This window comes from Haliotis cracherodii, unplaced genomic scaffold, assembly GCF_022045235.1.
Source record: "Haliotis cracherodii isolate W230 unplaced genomic scaffold, xgHalCrac1.p SCAF_16, whole genome shotgun sequence".
Classification (NCBI taxonomy): domain Eukaryota; kingdom Metazoa; phylum Mollusca; class Gastropoda; order Lepetellida; family Haliotidae; genus Haliotis; species Haliotis cracherodii.
The window spans coordinates 28,382,754-28,403,181 of NW_027266271.1; the positions used below are offsets into that span (position 1 = coordinate 28,382,754).

Consider the following 20,428-nt stretch of genomic DNA (forward strand, 5'->3'; position numbering starts at 1 on the left):
CCAACTTTAAAATGTTGATAACTCAGAATGACTACTATTGCGGGCTGATTCAATAGTAGATGAGTGTATAATAAAAGCGACTAAAACCTTTTCAATATTCATATACATCTCTGCCAGGTTGTACAATTACGACTATATCATGAACTTGTGCTTATAAATCACTGTCAAATAGTGGGGACACCAAAAAGTTGAGCCTACCCTGTGTACCCTGCTCCTTCGTTGTCATGCATATCATTTTGGGAGTAAACGTATGTAAATTCACTTGTGGAGTTGTTAATGTTTGGGTGTATATTCTGAGTGGTTCATCTTATAACACTGTATTACTGCATCGTGTACATACGGAGTAATTAAGAAAGATAGGGTTTCCATCAAACATTTGTTCTGGTTCTGTCTACAGTTTACTCTCTGTTCACATCTAATTTTGCCCTTGTAGTCCAGTAATTGTACTAGAATTCATTATTAAGTGCATTCCGACTAGAGAAGCTAGGTCTGTGTAAATTTCTCGATACAAATTGATGGGGTAAATAAAGCTCCAGTATCAGTTATTAAACATTCATCGATTAAAAATAATATAAAATACTGACTTAAGAAGCATCCCTGGCAAACACTAACATCAGAGTCAAGGGTCTTCATAACCCTTACAAATCTTCTATCCTGCTCCACCGGTGGCATCAGTCACAAACACATGCAAAGTCAAGTCAATTGTACAAATCTGTGTGAAAAGTAGATGTACATAAATCATTTTGAATTGTTTATAATATCCCTTTTCGTGTTATTTCACAGAGACACAGAAATAAATAAATAAGGTGGTAATGAAATTGATACATTGAAACCTACAGACGACACCAATTAAAAACACTTAAATTAACAGAAACGTTAGTCCGTTTTTTTTTATGCGGATTATTTCACTGTGCAGTTTAGTACGGAAGCGTAGTTGGGCCATGGTGAATTTTGTTTTGTGTAAGTATCTCCTACGTAGGACTTACTATCTCTTACGTAGGACTTAGTATGGCCTAGAATTACTATCTCCTACGTAGGACTTAGTGTCTTCTACGTAGGAGATTAGAAGTCCAACTTAGGAGATAGTAAGTCCTACGTAGGAGATAGTAGGTCCTACGTAGGTGATAATAAGTGCTAAGTAGGAGATAATAAGTCCTACGTATGTGATAATAAGTCCTACGTAGGAGATAATAAGTCCTACGTAGGAGATAGTGATTCTAGGCCATACTAAGTCCTACGTAGGAGATACTAAGTCCTATCACCAAACCTACGTAGGAGATACTAAGTCCTACGTAGAAGATAATAAGTTCTACGTAGGAGATACGTAGACAAAAAGAATTTCACCGGGGCCCTACTACGCTTCCGTAGTTTAGTGTCCAGCTTAACGAGGTTTCACTATATACATGTATGGTCTTCCCAAATACACATTGGACTTGGAAATGGTTGAGGTATTAGTTTGTTTGAACAACTACATTGACATATAAAACATCAACGCCAGAGAGCAACCAGTCTCGGTTATTAACCAAAACAAATTACATCTGGCGTAAAAGGCAAAATGAGGATGAAAATTATATGACTGGATCACTAAAAATCAGTGATTACGCCAGGTGTTCTCGAAAATGGTTAGCATGTACAGCTACGTATATCCCTATAACGTGGCATCTTTAATAATCTGTGCCACTATTCTATAAATTTAACTTGTGCAGATACACATAACAGAAGCCTGCCTTATTGACCACATACAACTGCATTTGAGAAATTCGTCTTAACATCAACAATCTCCTGCGCATATGAATGTGAGCTCTCGATGAATTCTAACTGATGAAAACCCATACATCAGCCACATGGGTACAACGTATGAGTCCAATTTCTGGTGGCCCCTGCTGTGGTATTGCAAATGTCCGACACAAAACGTCTTGAAGGCTTTACTTTGCTTGGTAAATAATTCACTAGGTACAACTGTAGAGATACATTAAAGGAAACATAGGCATGTACGCACGTATTCTTAGGTACAAACATACACTAAATGAGACACACAGACACACAGAGGCTATTACACCCAGTCACACACACAAACAACCACAGACGAAGACACAGGCACATACGCAGACACATTAACGCACACACATTGCAACAAACGTTCCTAAGCATACAGACACACAGAAGCTATTACACCCAGTCACACACACAAACAACCACAGACGAAGACACAAGCACATACACAGACACATTAACGCACACACATTGCAACAAACGTTCCTAAGCACACAGGCACACACACACATATAGGCTAATTAAACATGCATATGAACACAGCCACACAGAAACATACATACAAACATATGCAAACACGCATATGCAGACACAAACACACATACACAGACACAACAAAACGCCTACATAGATACACACACAGAGAGACACATGATAAGCACCAACAAGCACAGACACACAAACACAGACACTCAGATGCACAAACCCAGACAACAAACACATATATACAGTTACATAAATAGAGACTCAAACACAAACAAACATAAGCAATTACATATACACAAAATCCAACCACAACACAAGCATGCACAACCTAGTATAATGTAACCTTGAAACATTTACTCGTACAATCTGAGTGGGCGACGCAGTACAAAAACCACTCGATATTTGGGTCATGCGCGCTACGTGTTTCGTGAGTGTTTAACAGTATCTCGTCACTTCAACATGGAGATCTTGGGGCTCTTTGACGTCCCGCTAAATCTCATTCTGGCTCTGACGGCGATTGTGCTTATTTATATGTAAGTAGACAGTTGAAATATGTGTAAACAGCTTATTAAACAGTGTCAGTGTACATATACAGTACCTTATGTTGTATGATTGCGTAAAAACTAGAAAATTTGTGGTGATCATTTGTCGAAATTAAGCAGTGTCAGCATGATCTATATTGACAGATGATGTCAAATCGTGACTGTTTGGCAAAATGTTATAGTGAGTTTGCGCAATGGACGCAGCGTGTTAATATCGGGAGCGTTGACCCCCTTTCACGAGATATACGCTGGAAGCCTTTCCCCACTTGACCAGATGCACCGGGAACGTAATTTCAACGATGATAGAATCACTGAAAAGTATGGAGATAATGCCAGACTTAGTCTTAGAAGGGTGGTAAGAGTTCAAGTAAATGTACTGATCAGAATGGTTAGGTGTCCTTTAGACGGTGGTCCGGATCTTGTTACTGGGGTCTCTAGATACAAGGACGTCTAGGAGGGGGAAATAAAGACATACATGTAGGTTGCGTTGTTCCTTCTCTTAACAATAGAGGCAAATAAAGCGTGTGACGAGGGCCAGATTGGCGAACATAGCTTATTCTGTATTTCCTCTGGGATAAATTCCCGAACATCGTCCAACTGGAGTCGCTGTCCAACTGTCATGACAGAAGCTGGTTACAGTTGGTTTGAGCCGATGTCCTTTGATCTATTTAGACTGACGTCGTGGCAACCTTTACCTGTGTAGATTTCATAAACCCTATATGTATTTAGATCGTGTCATCTGTTTATTAGAACTAGTTTACTATCAGTGTTGCCTGTATATTAGCCTGATAACTTTATTTTATTCTATCTTTCTCAATGCGCCTTAATGCAATCCATGTGTCTTCATATTCATTTGGGGGCACGGGTGGCCCTGTCGTCGGAGTTGAGTCCCTTGGGCATGCCAGAAACCTATGATTGTGGGTTCGAATCCCGGTTTGCTCCGATTAGGTTTCTACGTTTGTCAGCACCGTAACCGTGCTCATGGGTTTCACCGGAGTGGTAAACGCCTGAGATCTGCATCACTTCGGTCTTTCCTCCCACATCAAGCTGACATGCCGTGATATAACTGGAATACTGTTAAAAGCAGCGTTACGCACAACTCACTCACTGACTCATATTCACATTTCAACGTGAGTGTTTACGCATGTTCTCTTGTACTACATACCTTTTGATAATTCCGTGTGAGGCGTTACTCTAGCTTACACTCGAGCGGCGTAATTGTTATTTAAGCACCGTGACAGTGCAATGTTCCTTCTCTTGACAATATAAAGCTTTCAGAATATCACCCAAACTTGAAGAAACGTATCTATTTTTATCATTGTTATTTTGCAAATTAACTGTAGACATTTTCGATCTTGTAGTTAACTGACAGAAACTGTTTCAAAATTAATTTATTTTTAAGTACAATAATCATTTATCATTTTGAGAAATAGTGAGTGAGTGAGTTAATATTTAACGTCACATCAGCAGCATTTCAGCCATATCGTGACGATTTTTGAGAAATAATAGCAATATTGAAATGACCTGGAGTTAATAACGTTGGTGTCAAGACTGGTAGAAGGAACAGGATGAGAACCTCCGACTTAGTCCGCTTTGTTGTCGTTATTGCTCCAAAGGGAGAAACTGGAATGAAAGTCGGAAGTACAAAAACATCAATGTATTTATCAATTTAATGTTCATGTATATTCCTCTTCATTTTTCTGACATTCCTTACTGACAAGAATAATCCATTGGAAAATTTAACGTCATCACAAGAGAATAATCAATTTCGATTATCTGCCAATGGGCGTAAAAGCACAATAATGGTAGTCATTATATGACTATATCAGTGCATCGTTTTGAACAACTGGGCTTCTAAGTTTATAAATATCAATACAAGGTGGTTACTTTATTTGATACAGTTGCCATCAAGTTACAATTCTGACCTTATATGGACCTTTTATACACAAATTGTTCCGTGATTGGGATAAAATGTTTTCAAAAATAATTCTTCAGTTTGTCCACCAGAAGATATGTACAAGTTCCAAGCCCGCCGCGATATTGCTGGAATATTGCTAAAAGCGGCGTAAAACCATACTCACTCACTCACTACAAGTTCCAAATGTACATTTTACCATGGTCTTTGTCTTACAGATATGGAACATGGAACTTCAATTACTTCAAGGAGCAGGGCATTCCTGGTCCAGCACCATACCCTTTTATTGGGAACAGCGCTGGATTTGTAGGTCCAAATATAACATTTACAACTATTTGCCAACATAACTGAATAATTCACTCTTCTACAATGGCATGCAAATAGTCCATTCCATAATGTGACCAATCTTATCGACTCCGACATTTTATCACTGTATCTGTGTTGTTGTTTGCCCTTACCATTACTCTCAACCCCATGTTTGTTTCCAAGTAACATAAATTTTTAATAGAAACACATATACTACTTGTTAACGTGGAATTGCTGATCATCGGAGAACCTAATGATGCTTGTCGCCACAGAGCAGCGCCCCCCTACCGATTCTAAAATGCACTCTGAAAATCCTGAATCCAATATGGCCGCCACTTGTAAAGCGCCTCTTGAAATGCAAACAGAAAAAAATAAATGTGAAACATGTTGCGTCAAAATTTGATGCAAAGTTTCAAGATTTTACACGTAACATTGATAAGAAAACACCGATCAGAAGTAAAATCTAAAATGCCCGAAACCTAAAATGACACAGAAAACGGTTACCATAATTTGATTTTTAAATATGGAAACAATTCTTAGAAGAAAGATCGAAAGTATTTCCACCAATAGGTTCAGAGGGGTTGGGTCGTAAAGACAATGTACCAAAGATAAAGTAAATTGCACTCTGAAAATCTTGAATCCAATGTAGCTGCCGAACCACTTGGCCAATGACCATAAAAAGAACATAACATGTCAAGCATTTGGTGCTTCAGTACATATTAAGTTGACAATTATGGGATGAAAGGTTGCGGCGCAAGAGGGTACAATATGTCTAAAAAATGAATTGTCGCAGCAAGGTAAGGTCCACAGGCCTGTGTGACAAGGATGAGGGCACTTAAAGTTTCATGGATGTATGAAAATATTGTCAGAGAGGCGAGAGGCAGGTATGCAATCCTTTTCCTTTTTTCTTACAGGGTATCTTCTATGATCTACCTACCCTGAGACAACGTTACGGACGTACATTTGGGTACGTTCATGCTTAAGATACCTTCTAAATAGTAGGTGTGATGGGCAAGTACAGTCACAGAGACATGAGTCGGAAGTCGGCACGTGCACGTGTTCCGTGATATAGTTTATGTACCGACATTATAAGCAGATACTGCATATGTTATGGTCTTGATATTATTTCAATGATGCCGAAATGTCATTGCTGTGTTCTAATTATATCATCATCTCGGTTCATATGAGATGTATCAATGTGTGTGTTCTGTGTTAAAGGATCTTCACGGGGAGACGTCCATGCTTTGTTATATCCGATCTGGACATCTTGAAGGAGGTCCTCGTCAAGAGTTTCAATAACTTTCGAAACCGAGCAGTAAGTAAATATGTGAATTATTTACATTATTGGTGCAACAATTTCCGGTATGTGAATGTATCATAATTACTGTTATGGTAACAGCTAAAACAATGACGGATAGGTTGTGATTGATTTCATGGTATTTGCTTTCAATGTAGATTTTGATCGTAAATTGCTCACAAATGTGTGGTACCACATCCAGGCACCCCAGACGTCTCGCACACCGCTTAACTAGAAACATACAATGCCCACTCTCTTTTCTTGGCAAAATATTATCACTAGTGATTAAAGTGTCTGAAAATAAATGTAATATCTTTTATAAAAAGAATCCACGTATACGACATATTTCAAGTTCAACCACAGACATTGAATAAATTGACAATGCATGTATTGTCCATTACTAGGAATTTTCACATACAAATTGCAATTTGAAACAGCTTGTCGTGAGGACGTTTTTGTTGATTGACGTGTTCACGGTGTTCTGTGTGTTGCGAGGCAAAATGTTTTCACTAACTTCCAGTTCCCCATGGTTATACCCTACCCGTTCAGTTTGGCGTTGGCATTCTTGGAAGATGCCTCCTGGAAGAGAGTGAGAAGTATCCTGAGCCCAACTTTCAGTGGTGGCAAACTGAGACGGGTGAGTGACTTTCAAAGCCTTCCTTCAATAAATGTATACGCATTTTCAGCGTTAGTACCATGGATACCACACTTATCATCGGAACCAATGGCAACCAATGGTTGCCACAAGAAAGTAGAGGTAATCAATGGTGACAGGAAGTATTCATAGGACATTGGTATCAATTGATATGGGAAATGTGAGAATCATTTTAGACATTGCTACATTATAAGTTATGAAGTCTTCTCTCTGTGTGGAGGCCCTAAATCAAACTATCAAAACGTCTTATTATGGCAGACATGTGGTGTAAATTTCCAAATTTGACGCATCAGTGACCAAAATGATGGCCGATACAATTTCTGTATTATGAACAATATGTTTCTATGTGTGTTCAAGTAAGGACTCTACTTGTCTTGGCAAGTGTTTGTGACGGCGCCACCAGTTGGGAAGGATATGCTTATCTTTTTGCGAACACCTGGTATCATCACTAGTTGATAGTGATTCATGTGCACATACTTATTATATGGTCGGAATCGTCCATTAGATGGTTATATATAGGGGTTTGTCCCTTTCTATGATGTTTTTATGAGTTCCTGACAAAACATATCAGTTTGACAACTAACCCTAAAGTGAAGGATTTGTGATCGGTCTCTGCTTTAATACATCCAGTTATTATCCCCTGAAAGGAGGGAGACAAATTATCGCTTTTTCGCAGCATAGTTTGTTAGAACATTCAGGTTACAAAGCGAACTGTATATGTTTTTGTAAAACCCGAATAAAGTATTGTTCAGCATTGCCCGGAACAAACAAAACAATAATTCAAGCCCAGAACCAGTATGTCAGTACGTTAGGATATAGTGCATATACAATACTCTCTTCCTAGATGTGCATCCCTATCAACGACTGTGATCGGGCGCTTGCAAATAATTTCTCAAAAGCCATTGGAAAAGATGAAGGAGTGCCAATGAAACAGTAAGTGCGTTATTTTCGTTGGAAACGGTTGGATAACCTTTTATGATCACCAGTTTGAGTATTCCATTACAACACTTTATAGTGTTTTGGTGACCATACATATAGTTTTCATGATAATTTTACCTTTCAAGCTCAAAAGAATCTGTTTCTGTAGATGATCGAGACAAATGATTACTTGGCGCTGATATTTTATTTTTACATAAACAAACAAACTAATACCACAGTCAGTCCAAGCCCATCATTACCACAATGTATTTTGGAATGCCATACCTGTATAAAGTGAAACCCAATTAATCTGGACGCTATAGTTCCTGCATGCTCTCTCCAAGAAGGTGTTGTTTCTGGATTAAAGGGGTTCACAGTTATTAGGTTCAACTTTGAGTTGTCAGCAGAAGCTGGATTGGAATAATGTACTGCCCACATAAGGTTTCATCAAATATATCTCTTTCAGATACTTTGGAGCTTACACCATGGACGTGATTTCACGAACTGCCTTCGGTATAAAAGTGGATTCCCAGAATGATTTCAACCACCCCTTTGTTGTTAATGCTAAACAGATGTTTAGCCCCACGAAACTGAGATCCTTTTTTGCATTACTCGGAGGTAAGTTGATTCATAATAGATACTTTGCTATTGTAGGCTTCAAATCAGGGGTGGGTGGGGGGATAAGACTTGTTGGTGTTCAAGTGTTCATTCTGTTTCCTGTGGGCACGTACAACCAGGTAACATGATAACACACTGTAGTGAAACACGGGTGGCATATCGCTTGCATGAAATTTGATCGCCTGATATGCGAACTGTTTAGAAACATAATCAAGAATGAATACCATATAATGTAGGTCTATTCACTGTAACAGAATTGTGTACGTGATGCATGCACATACACAACTTAACGTATCATCAGTTACATACACGTGTCGTTTGAATATATATGTTCTGGGTCGAGAAAGATGTAAAGTACATTTAGGATCGCCTTCTGTCTGATCTCCTGGAGAATAATGGACGAACAAAGGGAATCAATCAATCAGGTCTATGGAAATCCTGGAATCGTCACTAAGTCATGTGAACGAAATGAATCTGGACGAATACTGATCTATTGATCTATGTGTATTCCCTGTAGTCGTTGTAGAATAATTGAGCAGATGTGAAGAGATTTTTACAATTTGAAAATGTAACACATTTGTAAATAACAGCTGTATTTAAGGAAACTTGACGATGCTGATAAGGTTGAAATACCTACTGAATAATATGATAGGACTGACTAACCCAACATTTGAATCTCACGCTTTCATATGATACGCTGTCAGTTTGGCTTGTCGAAGGTTGTTTCTGGTTGATCAACAGCGATGAAGTTCGTTACTGTAATGGCGACTTAAAACCGACGATAATCATCCACGATCATGACTTTGTCTTGAATTTGCTTGTAATACTTAGTTGTCTGACAGCTCCTCGTTTTCATGATGAGAATACAATTAAATGCTTTATGAACACAATCCTGTGTTGTAAATAAATGTGCCACTATTTTGTATTTAAAAAATTATAAACAAAGGTATTTTCTTTTCCCATGTTTGAAAGAGAACATCTTTAAAGCCATGATCCCTTTGACATAATAATTATTATTAGTTGCCAATACATGTAATGTGACCATTTGTGGTCTCTCTGTTGTATTTTCAGTTATGATACCAGTTCTTGCTCCCTTCCGGCAAAAACTTGGTATGGGATTCTTTCCACAGACAGTCATTAAGTTCTTCCACAGAAACATTAGGGAAATGATAAAACAGAGACAGCATGACTCAAAGGAACAGCGAGAGGTTGGATATTGGAGTTGTTGATTTTAGGCTTAGGGAATTAAATATCACCATTATAACGCCTAACCTGTCTGGAGGATGTTGAGGATGATATTTGTTGACAACCCAAGTCAACTTTAATAGGCAGGAACATACTTGTCAATATGAATAACAAGTAGGTTTTATTTTATTTTAACGTTCATATATCATGTATGCATTAGTAATGCTAAATGGTAACAAAAGTGGCTGTTTCCTTTAATATTTGTTGGTTCAAAGATTTGAAATGTTACTGTAACAACAACCAATTCTATATTCGTAGCAGAGGAATGACTTCTTGCAACACATGATAGACGCTGAAGGGCAGGATCAACAAGAAGAGAAGGGTGGCGTGGCCAATGGAGGAACTACTGACAATCATTCGGTCAAGCGTGAGTACAACCATATATGAAGCAAAGTATGGATAGTCACTTTGAAAAGAAGTTGAGGTGTTGATTTAAACGTAAAACACCAAGCTCCATGAATCATATCAGTCACAGACATGTTTTGAACCCTTGACTAAGTTAACCCTAATTCTACTATGACATTAATGAATCTATTTTGTCTCGTTGGTCTGTCAGTTATATATAATTTACATTAGACTATGGTGTACCTGATGAATATATCAGAAAAAAAACAATGATCATTTGAAAACAGTTCTTTTAGGCGTGTGGGAGATTTTGAATACTCAAAGTCTCAAAGCATTTTGAAATTCTGTGTTTCTATAGTATTAAAGGCAAGTGTGGCAATACATTTAAGACAGAACACCCTACGAACTACGTCTACGAGAGTGCAATGACAGATTCAATGACATCAAATACTCAGCTTGGCATTTGGCGCTTCTCACATATCCTGATGCCCTGCCTGTTTTGTGACCGTTCTTGTCTGTTGAACGTTATAACGCTTGTATTATCTCATATATGAGAGTATTGTCGTGAAGGTTGTGTTAAAAATGATGGCATTAAAGCAAACGAATACTTATTAAAACTAGTCGTCCCTGAATTCGACCAATTAACCTGTTGAATATATCAGACAAATTTGAGTTATTAGATTAATGCAACACCCCTCTCGCACCAATAAGGTCGAGTACATCATTTACTATGTTATTTGTGATGAACGAAATGTGTTGTCTAGGCAGAAATTTTACCAAAATCTTATATTGATTAATAGCAGTTATATTGTTGATATAATTAAAAAAAATAGAATTGGAAACCACACGCACATCGTTACGTTTAGCACAGCAATGTCTACAGGTAACATAGCTCTACACTGAAACACATTTTGTTTATATCTTCATTCTATCAGGACAAAATTTATCGCGAATATTTTGGCATGGGTTGGGTCCAGGTTTTGAGTGTTTTATAGATCTGAATTAAGAAACAGTTACTGCAACACGACAAGGAAGAAAATACAATTCTGTATTAACAAAGCACTTCTTTAAGACATGTAGGCGATTTAGAATGCCCAATTTTCTCAATAAACATTTTGAAATAGGGTGCTGAGGTTGATATATTATTAAAAGCAAGGGTGGCAATATATATAACAGAATATCCAACGAACAATGACTACGAGAGTGCTATGACAGATTCAGTAGGTATGCCTCCATTCTACAAGTACCAAATTTAACGCGAACTTTTTGGTGTTATCCAAGATATTGTGTGTAGCTTCATGGCGTGGTTCGCCACGATCTGATAAAGAAACAGTTACGCGGCACAACAAGGAAGAAAATACATTTTGTTTCCCTTACAGGTCTATCCGCAGATGAAATAGTTGCCCAGGGGATACTGTTCTTTATTGCTGGATACGAAACAACGGCTTCAACACTGCAATTTGTGTCATACTGTCTGGCCACTCACCCGGATATACAGAAGAAGGCATACAACGAAATTAAAGAAAAGTTGGGGAATGTCAGTATAACATACATGTTGTATTACCGTACACCCCGTAAATATCAGGGTGGGAACTGGTCTTCAGCAACCCATGCTTGTCGTGAGAGACGTCTAACTTATCCCAGTTGTGTTGATTGATACTCAAGTGGTAGATCGCTGTAGATCGCTGTAACAGTTGGTCAAACGATGTGCATGCTCTTGTTTCAAAACTGTTATTGTATTGCCAGGAGTAAGTAACTATTCCAGCCTATAATGGGACTGCATATGTTCACCGCATTGCACACAGAACACACTTAGTGTGGAAAATGCGTTATATAAGGACCATAAATGTTACTATTATTGTTTATATTATGATAACACCACGAAAGAACTACATCAGAGAAAGGGGGTACGGGTGGCCCAGTCGCCCCTCTGTAAGAAGCAACCCAGGTGATATGATATCAAGGCGCTTACAGTCTTGTTGTTTTGTCTCCAGGAGTATCCTGACTACGACAACATTGGGAAGCTAAAGTATCTGGACAGCGTCATCACCGAGACGCTCAGACTCTACCCAGCGGCTGTCATGTGCGTGTACAAGAGAGAGTTGGTTACAATGTGTGACCTGAATGATGAACACAGTATTCCTTCCAGTAAATCAAATAGTGGTATCGTCGTGTGACTAAATGATATAATAAACCCAGTGCTATATACAAATCTAATGCCAATAGTTCTGTGCCTTGGTCAGCCATTAAAACGACACTAATGATAACACAGGCAAGGCTGAAGTGAAACCAATAGGAGACAAGTTAAATTGTATAACAGGTTTAGGTAAAATAATCGTGAAAAGTACGTTGTGTGTGTCAGATAAGAGCTTTAAAGAGCAATAACTAGTAAGCATGAAGTTGTTTTGAGTTGTTTCAACGTCCGTGAGTATAATCTTCTGCTTCCTTATCACCTGGAAAAGAGATTGTATGGGATAACATAACTTGTCATTTATGTTCATACTTGATCCTCGTGTATTAGGCTAAATCGGAACGTTTCTGAGACTATCAAGATCCGGGACATAACAATCTCGGTGGGTCAAACCGTCTTTATTCCTGTGATGGCGATGCAGAGAGACGCTCAGCTCTACAAGGATCCAGATTCCTTCAAGCCAGAGAGGTAATGAGTTAGTGAGTGTGAGTGTGTGAGTATGGTTGTACGCCGCTTTTAGGAATATCCAAACAATATCACGGCCGGGGGACACCAGGAATCGGCTTCACACATTGTACCCATGTGGGGAATCGACCCCGAGCCTTTGGAGTGAAGCAATGTTATCCTTGGAGCATGCTTGTAAACATCATTATACAAAAAATTCCAATTCTTTTCATTCTACACCGCAAACGTATATTACGTTAATTCCTCATCACATCATCGTGGAAAGTGTCCTAAAAGAACACTGAGCCCGGGACCAATTTGAAGGATATGTCTAGACGTTGTCCTCAGTGCTTGGGGTGAGACTGGGGCATTGTAAAAGTGTAATTAGGCTTATCATTACGTGTCAAATTGATATAATATGCTTGATTAGCTTTACGACAACGTTTTTACTTTCATGTAAATATGCTATTGAAATATGAAGTATGATTGATTCTGAGATGACATTTACTTATTTCTTTGTAGACACGATGAAAAGTCCAATCCGCTGTCCTTCCTTGCCTTCGGGTACGGTCCTCGAGCCTGTATTGGGATGCGTCTTGCTCTGGTTGAGGCTAAGATTGCCTTGGTTCATGTTATGAAGATTGTCACGTTTGAGCGTGCGCCAGACACACCGGTAGGAATACGTTATATAATATTTAATATGATGAAACCAATACCATTCTTGCCAGAAAAAGGGGGGGGGGGGGGGGGGGGGAGGGGGAGAGAGAGATTGCCAATGGTAGTCAAGCAAGTGGTTTTCTCATCCAAAACTAGCTTCCACAGGAGATATGAATGAAGCTCGATGTGCAGAGTTGCGTCCCTTTGCCACGAAAGAAACCCGATTCGCCCCGATTATGTTTCTAGGTTTGTCAGCACCATACCCGTGCTCGTGGGTTTCACCGAAGTTGTAAATGTCTGAGACCTGCATCCCTTCGGGCGTTCCTCCCACATTAAGCTGACACGCCGTGATATAACTAGAATAGTGTTAAAAGCGGCGTTAAACCCAACTCACTCACACTCACACACTTGCCAGAGGGACTCCCACATTTGACTTTCCATGAAAGTGTTTCAGAACATACTGGAAAACGTTGTCGGAGGTGTTATAAAATGTTTACCTGTTAAGATCGCGACGTTGGCAAACTCTTGGTGACGCTGATCGTTAGTAGTTGTGTACAGTGTCTGTTTGCCAAAAACTAAGTGTTTGAACATGTTCACCAGCATGTGTCATTGTATGGAATGAATTCCTAAGTCGTTATATACCGCTTTTCGGTGTATGTTTTTGCTATATCTGAGAATCAATGTTCGGGGTAGAACACATTATGCTGTTCCCTGACAGGGTAACAACAAGTACCATCTTTTAACGTCTTTCGGTATGACGCGGTCGGGGATCGAGCTCGAGCTTGGCTGTAGGGAAATCCAACTTGCATGGATTTGTTGCTGTGTTCACAGGATGTACTGACGTTTAAAAGGAACAGTCTGCTTCTGCAGCCATCAAAAGACATAATACTGAAAGTGTCGCCAAGATGCTGAAGATGGCGACAAAACCAACAGAACACAGATATGGTTGTTCGATCAGGCTATGACATAACATAGTAGTGAAGTGTATTTTGCCACCGTCAAAATGTACAGTATGATGAGAGCCATTACTAACTCACGGGATTCACACCCTTTTGGAGATAAGGAAAACCCTTACCAATCATTCTGAAAGTCATCAGCTGTGTTGATAAGAAATAGAATTAAGCGTTTTTGATTTCTTCAATTCGTAAAAAATGTTGGTTTATACTAGACAATGACCTTAACAGCTCAATACAATGTTTCAGGGTTTTCAGCAACTTTAAGATTTGACATTTCCTGTGGGTCAAACAAGGTTTGGGTCCTTTCAATCTTTCCTGTGCTTCTCGTTGCTATACCAGAAGGGCCTTGAACTCAAACCAAACTATGATATCTTTCTGTCGGAAGACAGTGGGGATGTTGGCATGTCCAGTCATCTAAGGTGCATGAAACCGACATTGTTTGGTTCGAAAGCCCCAATTTACCGTTATTATGTTTCGTGATTTTTCAGCATCGTACACATGCTCGTGGGTTTCACCAAAGTGGTCCCACATCCCAACACTCTTGGGCGTCCTTCGCACATTAATCTGATACGCCCCGATATAACTGAACACTATCCAACATGATTTTAAACCCAACTAACTCACTCACTGACGACGTGGCTGCGTAAATGGGAAAGTAATGAATAATGGAAACAATAACTTTCCTTCAGATTTGAACAAACCCCCAAAACGAATTGAGTTAATGCATGTAAACATAATTGGGGAAGTCATATTGTAGTAGTATTCTAATTATGTTGATGAACTATATTTACAAATAATTGTGAATTTCCATTAATTTCTGCAGGCCACACATTATGCACGTCTTGTACGATGTGTAGTGGTGGTTGAGACGCTGAGGATGGGATAGTTTAAGGGCGACTTGTATATTTGCCCCCAACACATCAAATGATGTTCACTGCAATGGAAATATCACCTTTCTCAACTTAGAAAACTCGGTCTTTCATACTGAAGTATATAATAATTAGTGTTATGTCATGTGACATTTAGTGTTTTGTGTTATAGCTTCATATCGGTGATAGCTTAACTTATATATGTCTGATATCCGCCAGCTGCACACTGAACACACGAAAAACATACTAGAGGACATCTTTAACATAAACTACCCGTGAAGATCCGGGGTAGAATAGGTCTTCCAGTGCTTGCAGAAAAGGCGACTAACGTGATCGGGTGGTCAGGATCGCTGACTTGGTTGATGCATGTCATTATATGATATCAGCCATTCGATTGTCTGGTCCAGACTCAGTTACTTCCAACCCGCTGTCATGTTGCTGGAATATTGATGAGTGAGGCGTTAAACAAACAAACAAACAAACAAACAAACAACCATACAAACTGCTAAATGTTGTATCTAAAGCCTTATGCAGTGCATGTTAGCCTCTACGCATGCACTACTTGTTTGAATTAGTAATACAATACTTAATACATGTACAATCATTGTGGTTTATCTGTGACAGTTTACACTACTACAACAACTACAAAATATATATTGCTATGATTTACAAAACAGATACACACGCACAAATGGGGAGACACATTCACACAGACAGTCAGGCACACACACAGACATACACATGCACACAGACACAGACACACACGCGCTGACATAGACTGAGGGACACACATACATGGATTGCATTTTTGTCTAAGCTTGAGGTTGTATGATGTTACATTTGTAATGGCTTGAATAAACTTAGTTACCTTTGCGTAATTAGTCTGTGTTGGACATTGAAATGTTGGTGTGGCACATGGTGGAAATTCCTTGATATTTACGAATTGCAAATGGTAGTCAAACAAGTGGTTTTGTCATCCAAAACTACCTTCCACAGGAGATATGAATGAAATTGCTTTGCAGCCCTGCTGACCAAGGTGACGTCATCGGTTATCTTTACGTAAAAATCAAATTATTGTCTCTCTCTCTCTCTCTAAGCTCTCTTAGCTTTCATATGCAAGACACTCACTATTACTGTTTACATACTGAACAAGTTGGAAGGATGGTTTTGGATGATAGATAACATCTCATAATCATGCCTTTTGATGTCTAATGGGGGCACGGGTGGCCCAGTCGTCCTAGCCGCCGCTATTCGCTGTGCAGAGTTGCGTCCCTTGGACACTCCAGAAACCTATAGTTTGTGGGGTCGAATCCCGGTTCACCCCGATTTTGTTTCTGAGTTTGTCAAGACCATACCCGTGCTCGTGGGTTTCACCGAAGTGGTAACACCTGCATCACTTCGGGCTTTCCTCCCACATTAAGCTGACACGCCATGATATAACTGGAATACTGATGAAAGCGGCGTTAAACCCAACTCACTCTCTCACTTTAATGTCAAATATATCAAAACTCGTCTTTTAAAGTTTACTACTCCTCGGCAAGCGTCGTGTGATGTTGCGATTTTCTATGTGTCTAGCAGAAGAAGTAAAGTAGATATTGTAGGTAACATTTTGTCACATGTACGATGTCAGGGAATGGAGAAAAGTGGCAGTCTGACAGGTGGTGGTTTACAGGAGTATGAACTGCAGGAAACAAGCTGAACAGGGAGAACATGCGGACTTTGCATCAGGACCATATCACCTACTGAGAATTGGGGATCTTAGGCTATGAGGTCAGTGTGCTCTTTGTTGATTTTCATGTTGTTCTCAGCGATGGGTTTGGCTACTTCAGGTTGTCAAGGAGGGTCTGAAGATGGCGTTCTTCAGTTTTGCCTAGAGAGGGCTTGGGAGGAAGGGCAACATAAGTAGGGAGATGCATCTCTCTGCCAAAGAGGAGATAGAAGGGGGTGTTGCCACTGGAGGCACATGTCGCACTGCGCATCATGACAATGGAATGAAGTCTGCCCAATTGGACTGATCAGAGTCAAAATACGCTCTGAGTGTCTGCTCAATGGTCCTTTTGTGTCTTTCACACATGCCATTGGTTACAGTCTCGTATCGCGAGAATATCGATTCAAAATTGACCCGAACAGATTACGAAAACGCAGATATATATGAGATTAAAAAAGTCTCTAATGTTCCCATTTGTTCGAGGAATCTACAATTGATCTCAATTTTTTAAAATACACATATATAAAAATATGTAATATCAATATAAAAACAAATATACTCTGACGTTGCATACATATTTATTGTGAACAAGTAAAGGTAGACACCTGTGTGTAACCTGTCCTTGGTATATGATCAAGCATTGTCCATGTTTAGATCGCTTAAACAACACACCAGCAATCCACATGCTTATTTATCATGAAGGTTTTTTGGTTTGTTTGATGGGGTGATAGGTTAACAGCACACAAAACTTAGTGTCGAAATGAGACAGCAAGGTCACCTTGACTGCGCAAAGTTCTTTAGTTGTCACGGCGGCGATTGTTCATGCAGCCGTTGTTTGTTCAGACTTGTGCAGCGTGTAGTGTGTGAGCGGTCTCTGTGGGCAAGCAGTGCATATTTATACATCTTATTAGTGGACAAACCTGTCTCTGTTTTTAACTCCATTTTAACTTTATGACGTTTTGCAATATTTATGTTTGGAAATTATTTCATGCCTTCATCTCTTTTAATGTAGAGTATTTACATACGGGCGTAGTTGTGCTCAGTGGATAATGTGCGTGTCTGTGTCATTAGAGATTGATGTGTGTGAAATTAGGTGAGTGTGTGAGTGAGTGAGTTAAATTTTAAAGAATCAGAACGACCTTACCACTGACCTTGACTTTCGATGTAGGTACTCCAAAAGGTTACCACCTCAAACTTACACACTGAGGATGAGTGGCACGAAACCTAATGTTATTGCAGTAAACACTTCTTATGTTATCATGACCATGATGCATTTTAAGTGTATGACCTTGAGACGGAATTTGACCTTCAGTATCAGATGTAAGTATTTCATTATCAGTGTAAGTATTTCATCATCAGTTGTAAGTATTTCATTATCAGTGTAAGTATTTCATTATCAGTATAAGTATTTCATTATCAGTGTAAGTATTTCATTATCAGTGTAAGTATGTCATTATCAGTTGTAAGTATTTCATTATCAGTCGTAAGTATTTCATTATCAGTTGTAAGTATTTCATTATCAGTGTAAGTATTTCATTATCAGTTGTAAGTATTTCATTATCAGTGTAAGTATTTCATTATCAGCTGTAAGTATGTCATTATCAGTGTAAGTATTTCATTATCAGTTGTAAGTATGTCATTATCAGTGTAAGTATTTCATTATCAGTTGTAAGTATTTCATTATCAGTTGTAAGTATTTCATTATCAGTGTAAGTATTTCATTATCAGTTGTAAGTATTTCATTATCAGTTGTAAGTATTTCATTATCAGTGTAAGTATTTCATTATCAGTTGTAAGTATTTCATTATCAGTTGTAAGTATTTCATTATCAGTGTAAGTATTTCATTATCAGTGTAAGTATTTCATTATCAGTTGTAAGTATGTCATTATCAGTGTAAGTATTTCATTATCAGTTGTAAGTATTTCATTATCAGTTGTAAGTATTTCATTATCAGTGTAAGTATTTCATTATCAGTGTAAGTATTTCATTATCAGTTGTAAGTATGTCATTATCAGTTGTAAGTATGTCATTATCAGTTGTAAGTATTTCATTATCAGTTGTAAGTATTTCATTATCAGTGTAAGTATTTCATTATCAGTTGTAAGTATTTCATTATCAGTTGTAAGTATTTCATTATCAGTGTAAGTATTTCATTATCAGTGTAAGTATTTCATTATCAGTTGTAAGTATTTCATTATCAGTGTAAGTATTTCATTATCAGTTGTAAGTATTTCATTATCAGTGTAAGTATGTCATTATCAGTTGTAAGTATTTCATTATCAGTTGTAAGTATTTCATTATCAGTGTAAGTATTTCATTATCAGTTGTAAGTATTTCATTATCAGTGTAAGTATTTCATTATCAGTTGTAAGTATTTCATTATCAGTTGTAAGTATTTCATTATCAGTGTAAGTATTTCATTATCAGTTGTAAGTATTTCATTATCAGTTGTAAGTATTTCATTATCAGTGTAAGTATTTCATTATCAGTGTAAGTATTTCATTATCAGTTGTAAGTATGTCATTATCAGTTGTAAGTATTTCATTATCAGTGTAAGTATTTCATTATCAGTGTAAGTATTTCATTATCAGTTGTAAGTATGTCATTATCAGTTGTAAGTTTTTCATTATCAGTCGTAAGTATTTCATTATCAGTTGTAAGTATTTCATTATCAGTGTAAGTATTTCATTATCAGTTGTAAGTATTTCATTATCAGTGTAAGTATTTCATTATCAGTTGTAAGTATTTCATTATCAGTGTAAGTATTTCATTATCAGCTGTAAGTATTTCATTATCAGTGTAAGTATGTCATTATCAGTTGTAAGTATTTCATTATCAGTTGTAAGTATTTCATTATCAGTGTAAGTATTTCATTATCAGTTGTAAGTATTTCATTATCAGTGTAAGTATTTCATTATCAGTTGTAAGTATTTCATTATCAGTGTAAGTATTTCATTATCAGCTGTAAGTATTTCATTATCAGTGTAAGTATGTCATTATCAGTTGTAAGTATTTCATTATCAGTTGTAAGTATTTCATTATCAGTTATAAGTATTTCATTATCAGTTGTAAGTATTTCATTATCAGTGTAAGTATTTCATTATCAGTGTAAGTATTTCATTATCAGTGTAAGTATTTCATTATCAGTTGTAAGTATTTCATTATCAGTGTAAGTATTTCATTATCAGTTGTAAGTATTTCATTATCAGTTGTAAGTATTTCATTATCAGTGTAAGTATTTCATTATCAGTTGTAAGTATTTCATTATCAGTTGTAAGTATTTCATTATCAGTGTAAGTATTTCATTATCAGTGTAAGTATTTCATTATCAGTTGTAAGTATGTCATTATCAGTTGTAAGTTTTTCATTATCAGTGTAAGTATTTCATTATCAGTTGTAAGTATTTCATTTTCAGTGTAAGTATTTCATTATCAGTTATAAGTATTTCATTATCAGTGTAAGTATTTCATTATCAGTTGTGAGTATTTCATTATCAGTTGTA

General features: G+C 37.8%; 1 protein-coding gene across 1 annotated transcript; it reads left to right on the forward strand.

The window, feature by feature from the left end:
• Window positions 1-2,706: 2,706 nt before the first annotated feature.
• On the forward strand, window positions 2,707-16,061 carry LOC139464048 (cytochrome P450 3A29-like). The gene is made up of 14 exons (XM_071245573.1): window positions 2,707-2,792; window positions 4,935-5,022; window positions 5,937-5,989; window positions 6,241-6,337; window positions 6,840-6,956; window positions 7,819-7,907; window positions 8,359-8,510; window positions 9,582-9,718; window positions 10,014-10,122; window positions 11,480-11,637; window positions 12,095-12,183; window positions 12,622-12,759; window positions 13,258-13,408; window positions 14,224-16,061. The coding sequence occupies exons 1-14, from the start codon at window positions 2,719-2,721 to the stop codon at window positions 14,302-14,304; spliced, it is 1,533 nt and encodes a 510-aa protein (XP_071101674.1). The 5' UTR covers window positions 2,707-2,718; the 3' UTR covers window positions 14,305-16,061.
• The last annotated feature ends 4,367 nt before the right edge of the window (window positions 16,062-20,428 follow it).

Excerpts from the sequence above, each read along its gene's own strand:
- LOC139464048 (XM_071245573.1), top strand. The coding sequence starts at position 2,719 with ATGGAGATCTTGGGGCTCTTTGACGTCCCGCTAAATCTCATTCTGGCT. Across the intron at positions 5,023-5,936 it reads TTGGGAACAGCGCTGGATTT|GGTATCTTCTATGATCTACC; the intron begins GTAGGTCCAAAT and ends TTTTTCTTACAG. Across the intron at positions 10,123-11,479 it reads TGACAATCATTCGGTCAAGC|GTCTATCCGCAGATGAAATA; the intron begins GTGAGTACAACC and ends TTTCCCTTACAG.